General features: G+C 45.3%; 1 protein-coding gene across 1 annotated transcript in view; it reads right to left on the minus strand.

Annotated features, from left to right (window-relative positions):
- Nucleotides 1-12,559, minus strand: part of MARCHF9 (membrane associated ring-CH-type finger 9) — a 127,452-nt gene extending 114,893 nt beyond the window's left edge. The window contains exons 1-2 of the mRNA XM_069972255.1: nt 12,249-12,559; nt 10,887-12,144 (exon numbers count right to left, since the gene is read on the minus strand). Of these exons, the coding sequence (XP_069828356.1) occupies nt 10,887-11,210 (324 nt within the window). The 5' untranslated portion in view covers nt 11,211-12,144; nt 12,249-12,559. The remainder of the gene's footprint in view (nt 1-10,886; nt 12,145-12,248) is intronic.
- Between the last annotated feature and the right edge of the window lie 7,535 nt (nt 12,560-20,094).

Consider the following 20,094-nt stretch of genomic DNA (forward strand, 5'->3'; position numbering starts at 1 on the left):
AGGTAGACCTTAAAATGAATATTCTCAGCTCGTCACAGTAATAAATCAGGAAATAGAAGTATTTTAGGGAATTGCCGAGAATACAAACTCCTGATAGACAAACACTTTAAGGCCTCGAGCACATGGCTGTATAACAGCTACATAAATTTCCTAGATGTAAGCAACCATAATAGGGCACTTTTGGAATTTTGGGGGGCTGTACTGTATCTATGCAGTAATTTAGAGTCATGCATACATTTTTTCTAGATGGTTCCATTTTAATTTAAATGTAATGAAAAATAATTCGATACTTATATACAAGAAGTATATATATATATATATATATATATATATATATATAGTGGTACCTTGTGGCACGGTCCCGGAACGAATTATGCTTGGAATCCAAGGCACTACTATATATATATATATATATACACACTACCGTTCAAAAGTTTGGGGTCACATTGAAATGTCCTTATTTTTGAAGGAAAAGCACTGTACTTTTCAATGAAGATAACCTTAAACTAGTCCTAACTTTAAACAAATACACTCTATACATTGCTAATGTGGTAAATGACTATTCTAGCTGCAAATGTCTGGTTTTTGGTGCAATATCTACATAGGTGTATAGAGGCCCATTTCCAGAAACTATCACTTCAGTGTTCTAATGGTACAATGTGTTTGCTCATTGGCTCAGAAGGCTAATTGATGATTAGAAAACCCTTGTGCAATCATGTTCACACATCTGAAAACAGTCTAGCTCGTTAGAGAAGCTACAAAACTGACCTTCCTTTGAGCAGATTGTAATTCTGGAGCATCACATTTGTGGGGTCAAATAAATGCTTAAAATGGCCAGAAAAAGAGAACTTTCATCTGAAACTGGACAGTCTATTCTTGTTCTTAGAAATGAAGGCTATTCCATGGGAGAAATTGCTAAGAAACTGAAGATTTCCTACAACGGTGTGTACAACTCCTGTCAGAGGACAGCACAAACAGGCTCTAACCAGAGTAGAAAAAGAAGTGGGAGGCCGCGTTGCACAACTAAGCAAGAAGATAAGCACATTAGATTTTCTAGTTCGAGAAACAGACGTCTCACAGGTCCCCAACTGGCATCTTCATTAAATAGTACCCGCAAAACACCAGTGTCAACATCTACAGTGAAGAGGCGGCTGCGGGATTTAGGGCTTCAGAGCAGAGTGGCAAAGAAAAAGCCATATCTGAGACTGGCCAATAAAAGAAAAAGATTAAGATGGGCAAAAGAACACAGACATTGGACAGAGGAAGACTGGAAAAAAGTGTTGTGGACGGATGAATCCAAGTTTGAGGTGTTTGGATCACAAAGAAGAACGTTTGTGAGACGCAGAACAAATGAAAAGATGCTGGAAGAATGCCTGATGCCACCTGTTAAGCATGGTGGAGGTAATGTGATGGTCTGGGGTTGCTTTGGTGCTGGTAAGGTGGGAGATTTGTACTGGGTAAAAGGGATTCTGAATAAGGAAGGCTATCACTCAATTTTGCAACGCCATGCCATACCCAGTGGACAGCGCTTGATTGGAGTCAATTTCATCCTACAACAGGAACATGACCCTAAACACACCTCTAAATTGTGCAAGAACTATTTACAGCAGAAGCAGGCAGCTGGTATTCTATCGGTAATGGAGTGGCCAACGCAGTCACCAGATCTGAACCCCATTGAGCTGTTGTGGGAGCAGCTTGACCGTATGGTACGCCAGAAGTGCCCATCCAACCAATCCAACTTGTGGGAGCTGCTTCTAGAAGCGTGGGGTGCAATTTATCCAGCTTACCTCAACAGATTAATAGCTAGAATGCCAAAGGTGTGCAATGCTGGAATTGCTGCAAAAGGTGGATTCTTTGACGAAAGCAAAGTTTGATGTAAAAACAATGTTATTTCAAATACAAATCATTATTTCTAACCTTGTCAATGTCTTGACTCTATTTTCTATTCATTTCACAACGTATGGTGGTGAAGAAGTGTGACTTTTCATGGAAGACACAAAATTGTTTGGGTGACCCCAAACTTTTGAACGGTAGTGTATGTATATATATATATATATATATATATATATATATTAACACTCACCGGCCACTTTATTAGGTACACCTGTCCAACTGCACGTTACCACTTAATTTCTAATCAGCCAATCACATGGCATTTAGGCATGTAGACATGGTCAAGACAATCTCCTGCAGTTCAAATTGAGCATCAGTATGGGGAAGAAAGGTGATTTGAGTGCCTTTGAACGTGGCATGGTTGTTGGTGCCAGAAGGGCTGGTCTGAGTATTTCAGAAACTGCTGATCTACTGGGATTTTCACGCACAACCATCTCTAGGGTTTACAGAGAATGGTCCGAAAAAGAAAAAACATCCAGTGAGCGGCAGTTCTGTGGGCGGAAATGCCTTGTTGATGCCAGAGGTCAGAGGAGAATGGGCAGACTGGTTCGAGCTGATAGAAAGGCAACAGTGACTCAAATAGCCAACCGTTACAACCAAGGTAGGCAGAAGAGCATCTCTGAATGCACAGTTCGTCGAATTTTGAGGCAGATGGGCTACAGCAGCAGAAGACCACCCGTTACTAGCATGGTGTACCTAATAAAGTGGCCGGTGAGTGTATATATATATATATATATATATATATATATATATATATATATACACACAGTGGTGCCTTGGATTACGAGCATAATTTGTTCCGGGACTGTGCTTGTAATCCAAATCCACTCTTGTCAGTTTTTTCTGGCGCCGCATAGGATCCCGGCCGGAGCGCATACGATGTGTGTACACTCAGTTCGGGATTCCATTGAAAATAAGGCTATGTGAACATAGCCTAAAAATGTAAAACAAACCGTGCAAACAAACCTAAACTGCATACCAGCTTATGTCTACAGTTCATATGCGGTCTTATGCATTTCCATGGTTACAGACTACAAAGAAACCCTATTAAGTAAACAAATCCTTAGATGTTAAAGAGGATATACCACCCGGTACATCCTCTTTAACCTGAAGCCACGGATCGATCGGCGCCGGCATGGGGAAGCCGGTGCCGTGGTCCGTTTTTCGGACCGTCGCCCTGTTCCCGTGCACGGTGCCGTTCGATCCAGCGGTACCGGCCGGTGCTGAAGCACTGGAGGTAGGCCGGGCCGCCCCCAGTGGGAGGGAATTCCCTCCCCTGCATGATGCGGCTCCATTCATTCTAAGCGAGCTACGTCATACAGGGGAGGGAATTCCCTCCCACTGGGGGCGGGCCGGCCGACCTCCAGTGCTTCAGCACCGGCCGGTACCGCTGGATCGAACGGCACCGAACGGCACCGTGCACGGGAATCCGTGGGTTCAGGTTAAAGAGGATGTACCGGGTGGTACATCCTCTTTAAGGCCCCATCACACTAAACAATTATTGGCCGATAATCATCTGGCGTAATAGAAGACAACGATTAGCTGACATGAACAATGTCAGCTGATCGTTGCCATCGTTTGTCTTCCAAGTGATCACCCGGGCAGCTTCCCCATAAAAATTACCCACGTACGCCATGTGACCATAGCCTTATAGTTTAACTACTACTTGCTGATCTCAGGGACTGCAGCTATGGACAGCAGTGCTTGAGATACTGACTGTTAAATGGCCATGACATCTAAAAAGGGAATTTCTTTACTTAAATCTATAGTACCGACTCACAGACAAAGCAACAACAACAACATAAATGCTTCATTACAATCCTCATTTTGCTGCATTAGTTGATTTGAGAATAAGGCCTATTTACTGCAGAATAATGCATGGCAAAATGACTATCGATCATCGCTACAACAGCAAGAAGACCTCTTAAATATTGCATTGAGACTTTTGTTTTGTTCTCCAAGACAAGTTGCTGAAATATTGCTGGGAGCCTGCATTCACCAAAGAGGGATCATTTACAGACTGTGTGTATAGTCCAAAAGAGCTGAGCCCCAGGGTGACATATATACATATATATAAGCCTTCATTAGATGGCTTATAGCTTATATTTATGCTATAGTATATATATATATATATATATATATATATATGTTCCTAATCTATTATTAAAGAGTGAGAAGTGAATCTTTGCACTTACCATTAGGCAACAATGAATTTGAAAACTGGCAAGTGTCCTATAGACTACCCAGTCCCATGCAGCCTTTTTTCTTATTTTTTACTATCTAACTGGTTTAATATAATCAAGTATTCAATATTCCTTTAAGATATTTAGGATTTAGGTGGAATGGAGTTCACACCCTGTCCAGCTTCCCATAAGGATTGTGCTCCATAAACCTCCCTGGTTGACTTTTTTCCTCAAAGGACAAAGTTTCACCCTTTAGGTTCACCTATATAATGACTGGGTGCACCCATTACAATAGTTATGTACCCTTTATTGTTACCATTAGAGATGAGCAAACGCACAGTAAAAGTTTGTGTTCGTGTGAACCTAAATACTCAGTATTTGACTTCCTGTGGCTGGAAAAGATGGATGCAGCCCTATGGCTGCCTGGAAGACATGAGAACAGCCTATGGGTGAACCCATGGTATTTGAATCCTGGTAGCTAGACCTAGGGCCACATCCACCTTTTCCAGCCACTGGGGTTCCAATACTGAGTGTTTGGATTTGCAGGAACCGGAACTTACTGGAAGTTCGCTCATCTCTCTAGCTTCTATGTTTTTCTTCCATTTTATAGACATTGGCAACATTTACTTATAAGCCAGAATTGTGGGTCAAAGCGCACCAAAATTATGGTGCATTCGCGATCCAAAGCTGGAAACACACAGCAATTTTTTGAGGACTACCATTGCAGTTTTTGTGCCAAAACCAGAAGTGGATTTAAATGGGATGGAAAATATAAAGGAAGGACTTGTAATTTTCTTTCCTGTTAAATCCTCTTCTGGTTTTGGCACAAAAACTGCAGTGACAGTTTCCCCCAAAAAAGCTGTGTGTGTTTCCAGCCTAACATATTCATTATGAAGTTTGAACTGGAGATAATAGTTAAATGCTCCATACTAGACATTAATGGGGACATTTATCGTACGAGTTCACCAGTCTTAAATAAAGCCCCGCCCTCTTTTCCCCGTCCGCACACCTCTTAGAGTGCGTTCATATGTACAGGATCCGCAGGATATTTGATGGAGCATATTTGATGCTGTGTTCAGTTAAGCCCCTATTACACGGGGCAAAGAGAGGATGAGGGGTTTTAAGCCACATTTACAAAGCCAAATAGACAAAGTTTTGGCGCGTGTGCAAAAAGCAACAAAAACCTATGCTAGAGCAAAGATGGGCACTTTAAATAAATTCCTTCAACAAATTTTATTGATGCGCATTAAAACGGTGAATACAACTTATCGCTAGGAATGCCGGCCGGAGTGTTTTTTTACACCGGGCTTACAAATGTCCCCGCAGCTCTGGAGCTCAGGGGATTTATGTAGAGGCGCATTGCCTCTCTGCGTGCTGCTGCACCCCCCATAACAGACGGGGCAGATGCGAATAAAATATTCACAAAAATACCCTTTGCGAATATTTTTACGCCGATCTGCCCCTAAAATAGGCATTTTCGCCTTTTGATACATGTCCCCCTAGGTGTATACACTCCGGCTGGGATCCTGTGCTTTCAATACAACGTGTGTGCTGTATAAATCACGGCCGTTGTTGCAATACATACGTTGTTTGAACATAGCCTAATTATGTTTACTTCCTTTTTGCTGTTTTCACTTTGTTTACAGAAGATGTTGCTGACCAAATCTTATATGGATTTTATTACAGGTTATTATATTTCTAGCTATTGCTTGTAATAATATCCAGGTTTGGTGCAGGAACTGCCTTATAGTTTTCTATAACAGGGAATACTTTACTAGGCCCCTGCAGTAGATGTGTGTGGCCTTTTTTAAGGCCATATGTGTAGGATTTGGGAATATCTTCTGCTTGATTTTTAGCATGGGAAGTGGCTGTCTCAGATCTGCCATATTGTCAGCCATGCAACATGTTGTGCTACTTTTCCTATCAATTGGTCACCCACTGCAGCAATTGATCCCACAGTAATTAAAGATGAGTGAATCAATTCAGTACAATCTGGATTTGGTCCGAATTTTACAAAAAATCCTAACTATTAGAATCCAAACTTTCTGTGATTTGTTTCTGATTTGTTTCTTCCCTGCTCCTGTGGCTTGGGGGTAAGCAGCTATGCTGTATGCGCTGCAGCTTCCAGTCACTGCATTCTTTGGGCCAGGCACTCTGCACCCATTCACTCTGGACTGAGTGTATTAAGGCACTTGGGGCACTTCCAAATCTGAATCTTGGTTGGATTAGATATATGGTCATCTCTAATAGTAATATATAAGATAACAAACATATCATTATAATGCTACTGCCTAAGACATACCCTACGTATTGCTGAAATTCCCCTAAATAAGTTTGTGGGGGCAATACAAAGTATTATGCTCCATTAAAGAAAGTTTTTCAGGATAAAACAATTGATAGGCTATCAATAGCTGGTTGGCAGGGTGACGACATCCAACAAAATTGCCGATAAGCTGTTGAGTGCCCACAATACCAAAGGCAATTGACTCTGTTCCCTGTGTAGTGGCGGTACCAGTATACTGCAGCCTCAGCCATTATTCAATATGGGCTTAGGCTTCAGTACTATGGTGCCGCAGCTACACAGGGATCAGAGACAACTGCTTCACCATTGGATCTGGCATTCTCCATTGGACCCACAGCCTCGAATTACATCCTAGGTATAATACTATGAATGTGAACATTATATTAGTGAATCACGCCCAACATTCATATATATAGCAAGGTTTGCTTCAATATAGCATCACATTAGAGCACATTTACCGATCTCAAGCACTGCACCCCAGACACCTTCTATTTAGGAAACACTTAGTTCCAACTCTACATTTTCTAAAAAAGACTGCAATAAGTGCAATGTGGTATTTAGATGCAGTACTTGAATGTGGTATCAGTTGCCTATGCATACATACACAAAGAAAATTTTCCAAAAAACTACCTCACTGGAAGGACCCCCTTATCCAGATCAGATTTCGCCCAGATTTTTAAATGCCCACATATTTTATGCTTACGGGACAACTTCCCATAGAAGACCCCTTTTCGATGCAATTGTGGGTAGTTGTTTTTACTGTATATGACATGTCACACAGAATACAACACCAAATGCTCTCTTAGGTAGTTTGGGGGTTATCCAATACATATCACAACAAACAAATACCCTCAGGCCTGGGGTACAAAAAAAAACCTTAGCTGTGACCTCCCCCAGTTAAAATATAACTTTGATTTAATGATAAAATGGCACAAAAATTGTGATTTAAAAACATGATCCCAAATGTCTATACATTGCACTGTATTGCCGGAGGTTTGTCAATGCAGTCTGCAGTGTTGCACTGACTTAGACACTACGATCGCTATTTAAAACATAAAGGCCCCTTCAACATGTTTCGTTGTAACCCACAAAGTCCTCAGGAAGAATATAGGCTATTCTATATATAGGCTATATAAAAGTTATATTTTAACTGGGTGAGGTCACAGCTAAGGGGGCCTTTGTACCCCAGGCTTTTGAGCCTGAGGGTATGCTTGGTAAAACCAGCTATCCTAGTAATCTGAAGAGACAGGTGATAACTACATTCAGGTTACACGATATTGCTGGTGTCACACATGGCTGTTTTTTATTTGGGGGGGGGGGGGAGGGGACTGTCACTGCAGTTTTTGTGCCAAAACCAGAAGTGGATCCAGCAGGAAAGAGAAGTCCAAGTCCTCCCTTTATATCTTCCATCCCATTTGGATCCACTTCTGGCTTTGGCACAAAACTATTCTGCCGTAGAGTTAAAGTCTGTCTTATGGTTGGTTATTGCTCTCTAATCTCCTTCCATGGTCATCACCTCCACTACAACTGTTTGGGTCAGCTCTAAAAGATTAGAAGCCACGTTTAAAGGGAAATTAAAAAAAAAGGGAAAAAAGAATAATTTTGTAAAGGAATCATGAATTATAGAAGAGACAGGATTAGAGTTCTGACGGTAGGAAGCAATTTGCAAGTTGTCCCATTAACACATACTCTGAAGATAGGAACATTATTGTACCATTATTATTAATACACTTTATCCACTTGATTTAACACTTAAGGCCACAAGTCACTGGGATTTTTTTTTTACTACTGTACATTCCCCACTCTTCTGTATGTAAACCTTAGTCTGTACCCCCTTTTCTAAGCATAGATAGCGCAAAAGAGAGGCAACTAAAGGGAAAACTACTACATGTCAGATCCTAGGATCAGTGCATGTCAGAAACAGCGTTCTGGTTGGCTGCATTTCAATCTACCTACTCTTGTTTTCTCTGGACTCGTGAGCACGTTATGTCATATATGTGCTTAGCCTTTAGGCAAAAATGTTAAATAAATACAATGAATATATAGGCACAGTAATAGCCATTGTAGAAGGACTAATCACAACTGTACCCCTATGCCTGGGGGGGCCTACATGCACCAATGGAAAATTAAAAAAAGAAAAAGAAGAGCCTTATAAGTACACGATATGGAACTAAACATCACAGTTGTCATTGCACAATGACAGCGCCAACTGATTCCACAGCACTTTACATAATTTGTTGTCCTTATATATATATATATAGATAGGTATACACATGCATGAAAGTTCAGTACCCTCATGCACCTGAGGAAGAGGCCAGTCTGGCCTGGAAACACGTTGCGCTTTCACCCTTTTATGTATTTTATTGTTTTGCTAATATAATTTAATATTCTATATTATCTGGCCCTTGTGGTGGATGACCTGTAACTACTCACCTGTGCCTTGGATCAAGTGGATTGGAGGTGTGGTTGTTTGTACTTATCAGCACTCACATTCTAAACTTGCCTATCTGTATGTTTTGGGTGTGGTAGGAAACCGGAGTACCTGAATGAAACCCACGCAAACACGGAGAGAATATACAAACTCTTTGCAGATGTTGCCTTTGGTGAGATTTGAGCCAAGTGCTAACCACTGAGCCACTGTGCTGCCACAGAATTACTTAAAGGGGTTAATGGATCAGTGTCAATGGGGGTCCAACTGATCACAAGAAGGTCACTTAACCCCCCCCTCGGGAATGGGGGGGCAGTAGGCATGCTCAGCGGCTGCCCTATTCTCTGTCTATGGGATTTCTGAACACAGAACTAGAGAGCAGCATCTGGCAAAGTCTGGGAGTCCTATACAGAATGAAAAGAGCAGTGGGAGAGCATGCGTGCTCCCACTTCATTGAGTCGGGGGTCAAATGACCTTTGTTCTAGTGATAAGTGGGGGTCCAAGTGGTTAGACCTCTACTGGTCTGTTAGTTATTTCTTCCCCTGTGACTAGGGGATCTTGGTGAAGCCCCTTAAGGAAAACAATGCCCCATCTGTATAACTAGCTATGACGGACTTGCTGCACGGGTCCGGCGTCCTGCTCTCCCGCCCGGCCAATCAGTGGCTGCGGCTGGGCAACACACTGATTGGCCGGACAGGAGAGCAGGACGCCGGACCCGTGCAGCAAGGACAGGTAAAGTATGCTTACAGCGGGGGAGCAGAAGGGGTTAAGGGCGGTATAATTACATACTCGCTGCGGTCGTTTAGACCGCAGCAAGTATGTAGTGTATGGGAACTGCCAGGACCTGCCGGGCTCGCAGCGAGAATCTCGCTGCGAGCCCGTCCGTGTGAATATACCCTTTCTGTGTTTTTAATCCACTCCTGGTTTTGGTTGCAATATGAGGACCACAATACTGACTGAAATATACGTAGTGTGAACCCAGCCTTTAGGTAAGAAAGAGTACAAGTCGTGGGCCTGTGTGGTGCTACAGCATGGCTGATTTTCTTTCTGAAAGCATAAAACACTCTCACAACACTTGGATCACTGGTTATAAACCCAATAATCAATCCAATCAGATGTCTTGGTGATAAACACTATACTATACAATTACAATGAAAGATTACTATGAAATAGCCATCTCCATTTAGTGGAATGAATTCTTTTTCCACCCTGCTTAGTAGGTTATAATGGAACGCATTGATCCTACCACCTTCAACCTAGGCCTCAGCTTCTGAGTATAAACAACATATTAGGCTTTGGTAGTCTATTCCATATTCATCCATCATAGCTACCGTCCTAATTCGCAATATGAATCCTAACACCACATTTTCAGCATGTACACAATGAGAATGAATAATGCAGATAACATACAAAAACCTGTATCTTTTTTTCTATACACACATGAACTGACATTTTTCTACAATTCCTTGGAAAATCACTGTGTTTAAAACGAATGTAATTGCGACTACTGGCATTGTCCCACAATTCTAATGAATCTCTGTTAATACCTATAAAAGATTTCAGCATATCTGAAAGCAGGTACTGACCGATCCAGAGACCCGGAGCACGTATGAGACCCAGTCAGCCAAATTATCTGTATGTCTAGAGCCAGCTGAAGATCTCAGACACAATATATCCTCCTGCACATTTCCTCATGTGCTGAAAGCCAAGCCAGGGCATCTCTTCTATCAATCTTACACACTCTCTTTGTGGCAGCTCTTTGTTCACATAGGCACAGGCCGGAAATCTATTTAACACTGTTTATCATAAAATTTGCAATATTATGTATATACTGTGTGCGATTATTTATAAAATAGTTTATATATATATATATATATATATATATATATATATATATATATTCAGATCCAGACAACCCTCACAGCTCATAGAAGCCATGAATGATAGCACTTGATGCTTTTCAGACATAAAAGCCCAGATGGCACCAAGGAAAGCCAATACATTCTGTCCCCCAGACCCTTTACCTTAGATGACTTCATCTCAAGTACTAAGTATGACCCCAAGTACAAACAGGACCCACCTGCTCAGGGCCTTGGAAGCAGATTCTGCACTGCGGGGTCCTCATGCCACTGTCAATGCTGCTGCCCAGGGACACAGCGTCCAGCGCAGCCCCAAGCCTTCCATCCTTCTCCTCCAGTGCAAGGCTGCGGGGTCTAGGATCAGACCCATAGTATTCCTCATCATCGTCTCTGGAGGAGCAGTCTGCAAAGGGTGGCCATCCACAGCCTCCAACCCCAAGCCCTCGCATAGCGTGGCCCGGCTCCGGTTCACTTCGCCCAGATCGGGTCAGCACCAGAACCTTAAGTTCATTAAAGAACATGCGGAGCCGGTATTTAAACATCATTCACCAGCCGGTGGACCAGGCGTTTGGGGGCTTCCAGTGCACAGGCGTTGCAGAGGCATGGACGGAGGTCCCAAGTGACCCAATGGTAGTGGAATGTTTCTGGCTCTCCTGTGCTCCTGTGGCTGGGGACTGCACTGCATGGGGTTAAGTGAGTGCAATTCAGTATTCTCTATCTAAAGGGTTTAGAGGGGATGGCAATGAGGAGCATCCATCAACCCTTAGGTTTAAAAAAGGAGGGGAATGGGTGCAAAGAATCTGGACCCTAGAGATACATTTCATAAAGGGGCTTGTAAAATAGTTGTATTATTCCGACATGCAGTGAGGGGGAGGGGGGACCTGCAACCTTAAGGCCAAAAAAGGGGCGGACAGCAGGTAAGGGACGGCAGGTAAGGGATGGCAGGTGAGGGTCGGCAGGTGAGGAGGTAAGGGACAGCAGGTGAGGGGGTAAGGGACAGCAGGTGAGGGGGTAAGGGACAGCAGGTGAGGAGGTAAGGGACAGCAGGTGAGGGGGTAAGGGACAGCAGGTGAGGGTGTGCTGGGTGAAAGGCAGGAGGGTTTACTGGATCCAGGAGAAAGCCATTAGCATGGATGCGGGATGGGGCAGAATAATGGGGGATGTGTGGCCATCCTATCTGCCAGGAGCGCAGCCTTCCAAGCCCTCTGCCTGCAAACAGAAGGAGATCTGTAAAAGAAGAGACAAGAATGGTGTATAATCCAATGGAGAAGGCAGGAATGTGGCTGAGGTGCTGGGCTTGCTCCTATGTCTTCCCTCCCCCTTGCTTCCTCTTTCTCTTCCTTGGATGAGGCACGCAGGGCTCCTCTATTGTCTCAGCATCCCTGATCCGCCTGTCCATCCATCCAGCAGGGAGCCGCATCAGCACCAGCCCGGCTCATGCGTCCATCCTGCTGCTGCTACTGGGGGGCATCACCGTCACTGCACAAACAAAACCCAGCAGACATGGATGGGAGCCGATCTGGCCGTCATGCCCGCCCTCCCCCCGGCTACACCCCGCATGCACGCTATGGTCGGGGGCTTACCATGCACTGGCTGCTGCCGGCCGCTGCATCCTATCCCGCCAGCTTCCGTCCTCTTATTGCTGGGAGCCCGGGCGGCGATGGCTGGCTATGAGGTGAGGGCTGGAGAAATATGGCTTCTTCTTCCGGTATGGCATGTTAAATAAAACATTTCAGTGGAGTGGATGTGTCTTGCGTGGAGCCGCTGCCGCCGCGGCTGCTGCTGCTGGGTCCGGGCTGCGCATCTGCGGCGGGGTGAGGGACCGGGGGACCTGACGTGCCGGTTCACGTAGGAGCTGGGCGGGTGATGTGATGGTGACCCGTCACTCCGGGCTCATTCCTGCCCATTCCTCATCACATGACAGCGGGGTGAACCGGCTCTCCTGTCACACAGCTGGAGGAGGATCAGCCCTGGCAGAGGAGGCTGGGGAGAGGATCAGCCCTGGCAGAGGAGGCAGAGGAGAGGATCAGCCCTGGCAGAGGAGGCTGGGGAGAGGATCAGCCCTGGCAGAGGAGACTGGGGAGAGGATCAGCCCTGGCAGAGGAGGCTGGGGAGAGGATCAGCCCTGGCAGAGGAGGCTGGAGGAGGATCAGCCCTGGCAGAGGAGGCAGAGGAGAGGATCAGCCCTGGCAGAGGAGGCAGGGGAGAGGATCAGCCCTGGCAGAGGAGGCAGGGGAGAGGATCAGCCCTGGCAGAGGAGGCAGGGGAGAGGATCAGCCCTGGCAGAGGAGGCAGGGGAGAGGATCAGCCCTGGCAGAGGAGGCTGGAGGAGGATCAGCCCTGGCAGAGGAGGCAGGGGAGAGGATCAGCCCTGGCAGAGGAGGCAGGGGAGAGGATCAGCCCTGGCAGAGGAGGCAGGGGAGAGGATCAGCCCTGGCAGAGGAGGCAGGGGAGAGGATCAGCCCTGGCAGAGGAGGCTGGGGAGAGGATCAGCCCTGGCAGAGGAGGCAGGGGAGAGGATCAGCCCTGGCAGAGGAGGCTGGAGGAGGATCAGCCCTGGCAGAGGAGGCTGGGGAGAGGATCAGCCCTGGCAGAGGAGGCTGGAGGAGGATCAGCCCTGGCAGAGGAGGCTGGGGAGAGGATCAGCCCTGGCAGAGGAGGCTGGGGAGAGGATCAGCCCTGGCAGAGGAGGCTGGAGGAGGATCAGCCCTGGCAGAGGAGGCTGGGGAGAGGATCTGCCCTGGCAGAGGAGGCTGGAGGAGGATCAGCCCTGGCAGAGGAGGCTGGGGAGAGGATCAGCCCTGGCAGAGGAGGCTGGAGGAGGATCAGCCCTGGCAGAGGAGGCTGGGGAGAGGATCAGCCCTGGCAGAGGAGGCTGGAGGAGGATCAGCCCTGGCAGAGGAGGCTGGGGAGAGGATCCGCCCTGGCAGAGGAGGCTGGGGAGAGGATCAGCCCTGGCAGAGGAGGCTGGAGGAGGATCAGCCCTGGCAGAGGAGGCTGGGGAGAGGATCGGCCCAGGCAGAGGAGGCTGGAGGAGAATCAGCTCTGGCAGAGGAGGCTGGGGAGAGGATCAACCCTGGCAGAGGAGGCTGGGGGGAGAGGATCGGCCCAGGCAGAGGAGGCTGGGGAGAGGATCAGCCCTGGCAGAGGAGGCTGGGGAGAGGATCAGGCTGAAGTCTAGCAGCTGCTACACAGGGCGCGTCCCATGGTACCCCAGCCTCTTCCTTCCTGCATCATAGGCCCCTATTGTGCCTTAATGAACATTTATAGGATAAGTCTACCAAAATCTACTAAAATGGTGGGCATTATCCATTGTGCAAACCTCATGATACCAGCTACCAGTGCTCCAGACCTTATTAGCACCCCACCTGAACCCCCAAACCACAGCACCCATCCTGACAGGAGATCCCAGAGCTCATGTGGTTACTCCATCCACTCATCACTACTGACAAGCCTCAAATGTAAGGCTACTTTTTTGCCAATGGAGTGGGGCCATCTGCACGAACCCTTTTAATTAGCCAGCACCTCCTGCACTGGTCAGTCAGTTACTTACTGGGGTAACACAGATTGAATACAATTGGGACAAGCCCTTTGACAATACTCAGATCTCTTAAAGGGAATCTGTCAGCTCCCACACTCTGGCACACCTTACCACTCCTTCCTCCTCCCTCATCTTCATGAATAATCAATGCTGTCGGCCTCCTATTTGCTCATATGTCAGTCAGTGTCTCTGATTGCAGATCAGTCCTCTGTAAGCAGTTAATGTCTGAAAGAATTACTCAGATATAGTTGAATCTCTGAGCCCAAATATGTTGGAGCTGTGGTCTAGGGGTAACTAACCTGTGTACAGACCTGTCAGCAGTTCATTGTGTGGTTCAAATCCCTTGATGAAAATCAAATATAGATCATAATTTTGGTCATAAACAACCATTATTTCAAAACAGTGGTCGTTGCTTTAAAATGATGGTAATTATTTGCCATTAAATGGCAGCCATCCACTCTATTTCAACAGAGATTTGAACCAAAGAATAAACTGCTGGCAGGTCTCTTGACAGGTGAGTAAACCCTAGACCACAGCTCCAACACATTTGGTGTCAGAGATTCAACTATATTTGAGTGTTTCTTTCAAACATAACCTACCTACAGAGGACTGATCTGCAATCAGAGACACTGGCTGACAGCTGAGCGAGCAGGAGGCCGGGCAGCATTGATTATTCATGAAGATGAGGGAGGAGGAGTGGTGAGGTGTGCCAGAGTGTGGCACAAACAGCACTTTGGCACTTCATTACATTAGGATTGTGTATAATCCACTGCATGGACAAATTACCAAAAGTCACCATGCTTACTAGGAGACTGCCAGCTACAGCACACTGTCAGCACCTTAGGTAGGGCACGGGTACTGACAGATTGCCTTAAATGAAGACTTGCCTCCTAAGTACACTGTGGTCAACATGTGTCCTTGGATTACAAAATGTAAAGTGATTGGTCCATTGATATTTATCACTTATCCACAGAATAACTGATAGATGTATAATTGCCTGGGATCATCAATCCGCCACATGGGGGTCCTTGACTCCCTTGTGTGAATTAAGCAGTACTGGACCTGTATCACCACTATATGTATCTAGTACAGCACCCAGCTAGCTCTGTAAGTCTCTTAGAAAAGTGAGTGGAGCTGTGGTAACGCAGGCACACTACTGAAGGAGAAAAGGACTGGTAGGTACCACCAGTAAAATAACCATCATACCATCATGAGTGCAGCTCTGCCAGAAGAAGAAAGCTCTATTTGAGCTCAAAGATCATGCACAATCATACCACACGTCTAAATGATTGTGAGCGGGAACACAAAGAAAGAAAAATGGTACAACAAAGAAAACACAGGAGAAACACTGATAAACACTTAAAGGGAAACGGTCACATGAAACATTGCTATGATATTGCTATTACTGTATTGAAGCGATGATTGCAGACAGTAATATTACCTCTATTTTATAGATCCGTGGGTCCAAAGCATGAATTAATGCTTTCAATTGGCTGTGCAAAGTGTCATAGAGGCGAGCCACGGACTGCTTTGTTCCATTGCCCTCCCCCCTCCTCCAAGTCTGACTGACAGGGCTGTGCTGAAATGCTTTGCAGGTACCATCATTGCCAGCAACATCTTCACTGACTCCCCGTCCGCCCTAACCTGCTTGGAATAGATGCCTGCATGGGATTTTAGCAGAGCTGTTCGAACCCTGGCTGTCAGTCATAGCTGGGAGGGTGCAGGGAAAGTACGGCATAAGGATCTGGGACAGGCAATACAGCCTGTGGCCCTTCAGTGCCCTGGCCACACCTTTATGACACATTGTACAGGTGAACAAATGCATATATTCATGTTTTGGACTCACAGACCTACAAAATAAAGGTAATATCACTGTGTGATCATCGCTGTGAATGGATGTTTCCCCACCCTCTTCACCCCCAGCCCCGCCACACCTAGAGAGTGCATCAAAGACATACCATCAATAAGAATAATACCAGTAACCAATATGAAAATAAAGTATCAGAAAGACAAAACTAACTAATCCAAAGGGGCACTCCGGCCATTCTTGTCAGCGGTGTTTGTGATCAGCAGTCAAATCCCTGGTGATGATACATTTATCAGCTCTCCTGGGCAATCCTATATCATAGCATTTTCAATAAATTATATTCATTGTTTATAGAAACTTGATGGACATGTGTCTTTTTTTTAACCGTACTAAATATGTAACTATGTAACACTAGGCAATTCTCTAATGTACGTCGTGCATGAACCATTACTGTGCATGAATCGGTGCCAGTCATGTGATGCTCGCACAGGTGCGCAGCTCAGATCTGAGCTCTTCTGTAATGAGCTGTGCAAACAAAAGTGGTTCTGAAAAGCAAATTCATCTCATTTTTTAGCACTGTCAAATGAGCAGGTACCAGATGTGTGTATGTGATCACTTGGGTTATAAATAGTATCTGCGTGTGTGCAGTGTGTATATATGGTGTAAATCCACAGTAGAATGAGTGGAAAACATCCTAACCAACAACCTTTTGGTGTTCTCTTGTGGAATTGGTTTGGGAAAGTGATGGAGAAAGATGTCAAGAACTATTCTGATCAACAGGCGGTGAAAACACAACTTGCTGTTCCTTAACATGGATGGGCTTTAACAGCAGGTGACTAGCTCTAGTTTACACTACGGAATCGGTGCGGATAAGTACCAGTGGATTTTATCGCTCATACCCACTCACGGCGGCGCGCATCTCTGCCCGTGCTATAGACACCATTCTATGGCCGGGCGGATTCTGCCTTCCGCCGAAAGAACTCACATGTCAATTCCTTTGGCAGACAGCGGAATTCGCCCGCCCATAGAATGGTGTCTATGGGACAGGCGGAGATGAGCGCCACCATGAGCGGGCATGAGGGACCAAATCATCCGAAACTTATCCGCACGGATTCCATAGTGTGAACCCACCCCAAGACAAGCCTCCAGTATACAAACAAACACAAAAACTACATCACTGAACAATGAAAAAAATAGATGAATCCAGATCTCCGCTTAACCATACTGGTGGAAAGGTCAGGATTTGGCCCAAGCAGCATGAATGAACCCTTCCTGTTAGGTGGCAATGGTTTAGGTGAATAGAGTGGAGATTGTATTCTGGCACACCCCGGTTCTCTCATACCTCGAGATGGGTGTTTGCATAGTAAGGCTCATCTGAACATTAGGGCCAATGAAGTTTATCCCTTCATGGCGGCTGTTTACCCAATGGCACAGGAAAACTTACAGCAGAACTGTGCACCATGCACCAAGGCTCATACAGTTGGGGGATTTGTTTCAGAAACATGACAGTGAGGTTTCCATGCTACTCTAGCCATCTTTTTCCTAAGATTTTGATCCTATAGAGCATAACTCGAATAGGATGGGCTGTTTAGAGTACGTCATAAAGCCTAAGAAATTGATACTAGCTCAGAGCGTATATTTTTGTGGTGTATATTTCAAATACAAGCTATGCCAGCTGGCAGGCATAAATTGTAGTACATTTGGTGCGCAGGGGTGGCCTCTCCCCTTTTGTGCAAAGCCCCCACCCTCTGTACAGTAAGCCTCTCCTGCAGGTGTGGTATAGATTTTTTCCAGATGATTAAGTGAAACTTTTTTTTGGAATGAAAAAAAATATGGAACGCTTCACAAACATGCTAATCTTCTCTATATCTTTCCAATTTTCGTATACTAGCTGCATATGAGCATATGTGTGGCACAGATTACTGGTGATTCGAGAGAGTTAAATGATGAAGTCAGCTTCTGGTATTGTGGATACATACTGTTTTTTTTTATAAGGTTGTAGAGACTGCTATGAAAATCAAAATAAATGCTTACTCACCTACCTTAATCCTCCAAGGTCTCCCCTTTCATGTTTTTTGGCCCCACGATTGTCATTCTATTTGCTACTTCTGAGACGGACTTCATCCTGGAAAGACAAGAAGATGAGAAAGGGGGAGTCCCAGGGGACCGAGGTAGATGAAGCATTTTTGTTACATTTTTTAATAGTGTTTTCAGAATATGCCTTTTAAGCAGTATTCCAAGTCACAACGTTCTCCCATATCCACAAGGTAGGAGTTTTCAAGCTGATTAAGGGAGGAGGCAAAAATGGAGGAAGACCAGCTCTCATTCTCTGTAAGGTTACCAAACACTGCAGAGCGCTGAATTTGACAGAAAAAAATCTCTTTACCTCCAAAAGAAATCTGAGATGTATAAAGATTCATCTCAGATCCGTTACAGCTTTATACAAAATATAGTATACATCAAGCCAAAAGGCCTTTCACCAGTTCATGCTACCCTTTGCTAAAAGAATAAATGTGAACATCACTCCATAGTGTAGTATCCAAGGTAAAGGGTGAGAACCTTCAGAATAAACAGAGGACTCTCACCTGATCGTGTTGTGCAAATGCAAGGCACAACGCTCGGTATAGGTATAAGTTGGACCGCAGCCACTCCCAGCAACCAAAAATAGGTACTAAAATGTAACAATTCCTCCGCTCCACTCTGGGTAATCGATAGGCGCAGGTCCATGTAGGTGGGTATAAAATCTTTTATTGGCATAAAAACACAACGCGTTTCGAAGTCGGGCTGACTTCTTTCTCAAGTGTCTTGAGAAAGAAGTCAGCCCGACTTCGAAACGCGTTGTGTTTTTATGCCAATAAAAGATTTTATACCCACCTACGTGGACCTGCACCTATCGATTACCCAGAGTGGAGCGGAGGAATTGTTACATTTTATGCTACCCTTTGGGCACTATTATACGGAGTGATAATTGACCAAATTATCGCTCAGTGTAGTAGAGACAACAATCAGCCGATGATGAGATCATTGGCTGACCGTTTCTTTAGGCCCAAACCTAAAATCATCGGTTCCCGACCGCACATCGCTATGTGTAATAGCGATGCATGGCCAGTGGCCGACGACTCTACGAACAGTATACATCACCCATCCACGCTTCAGGGCTCCTCCTGCAGTCTGCTTCTTCTCTAGTCCCGGCGGTCCTGGCCAGCAATTGGCTGAGCGGCCTGTCAGCTCAGTAAGGCCACTCTGAAGCTGCAGCGCACGGAACCGGGGAGGAAGCAGAGCGCAGGAGGAGCCCTAGAGCGTGGATGGGTAATGTATACTGTTTCGGTAAGGACTAAAGATGTCCAGGCAGCCCTTCCTAAACGATTATCGGTCCATGTAATAGACCTAGATAAGTGCCTAGACGAGTGCCAAACTATCAGATTGGCACTCATTTACAGTATTCGTCGGGCCCCCATCGGCCTGTGTAATAGGACCCTTAGGGCAGCATAAATCTACTGACAGGGTCTCTTTAAGTGTACAGGTGATTGAATAGAACATGACACTGTTGCCTGTAGGATGATGGTGTTGTGCTGTAGAGGTGTTGGGAAGAATGAAGACAGGTACGTTTTATCACATTATTTTTAATTTAACAGCATCAGCCCCATTCCCAAAGCTACAGATGCATCCCCTGCTATAAATGTATCCATATGAAGCAGAAAAACAACACAGTTACAACAACTCAACCTTGATTTGAAACAGTATGACCTGCAATGAGGGGCGGAAAAAGGCACAAGCCTCAGGAAATATGAAAGTTTCTGCAGTTTGTAATTAGATGCTATTTGCTTTGCAAAGGTCTGGTTCACTTCTGCCTCGAAAGCCCTGTGGTCAAAAGCTCTCAAATGTCTGTGTGTTTTGGAAGGAAAACTCCAGAGGAAAAAGGGAAAAAGAACAGATTGGCTCTGGTTTCATGAAGTCCGATCATTGCATTATGGGATAGCTTCTAATAATTAACTCTCTTTTTAATTGCACAGCGAACATTCCTAATTACATTCTGCTTCTTACAAGCGTGCAGATTAATCACAGTGAAAGTGATACTTGA

This window comes from Dendropsophus ebraccatus, chromosome 5 (genome assembly GCF_027789765.1).
Source record: "Dendropsophus ebraccatus isolate aDenEbr1 chromosome 5, aDenEbr1.pat, whole genome shotgun sequence".
NCBI lineage: Eukaryota > Metazoa > Chordata > Amphibia > Anura > Hylidae > Dendropsophus > Dendropsophus ebraccatus.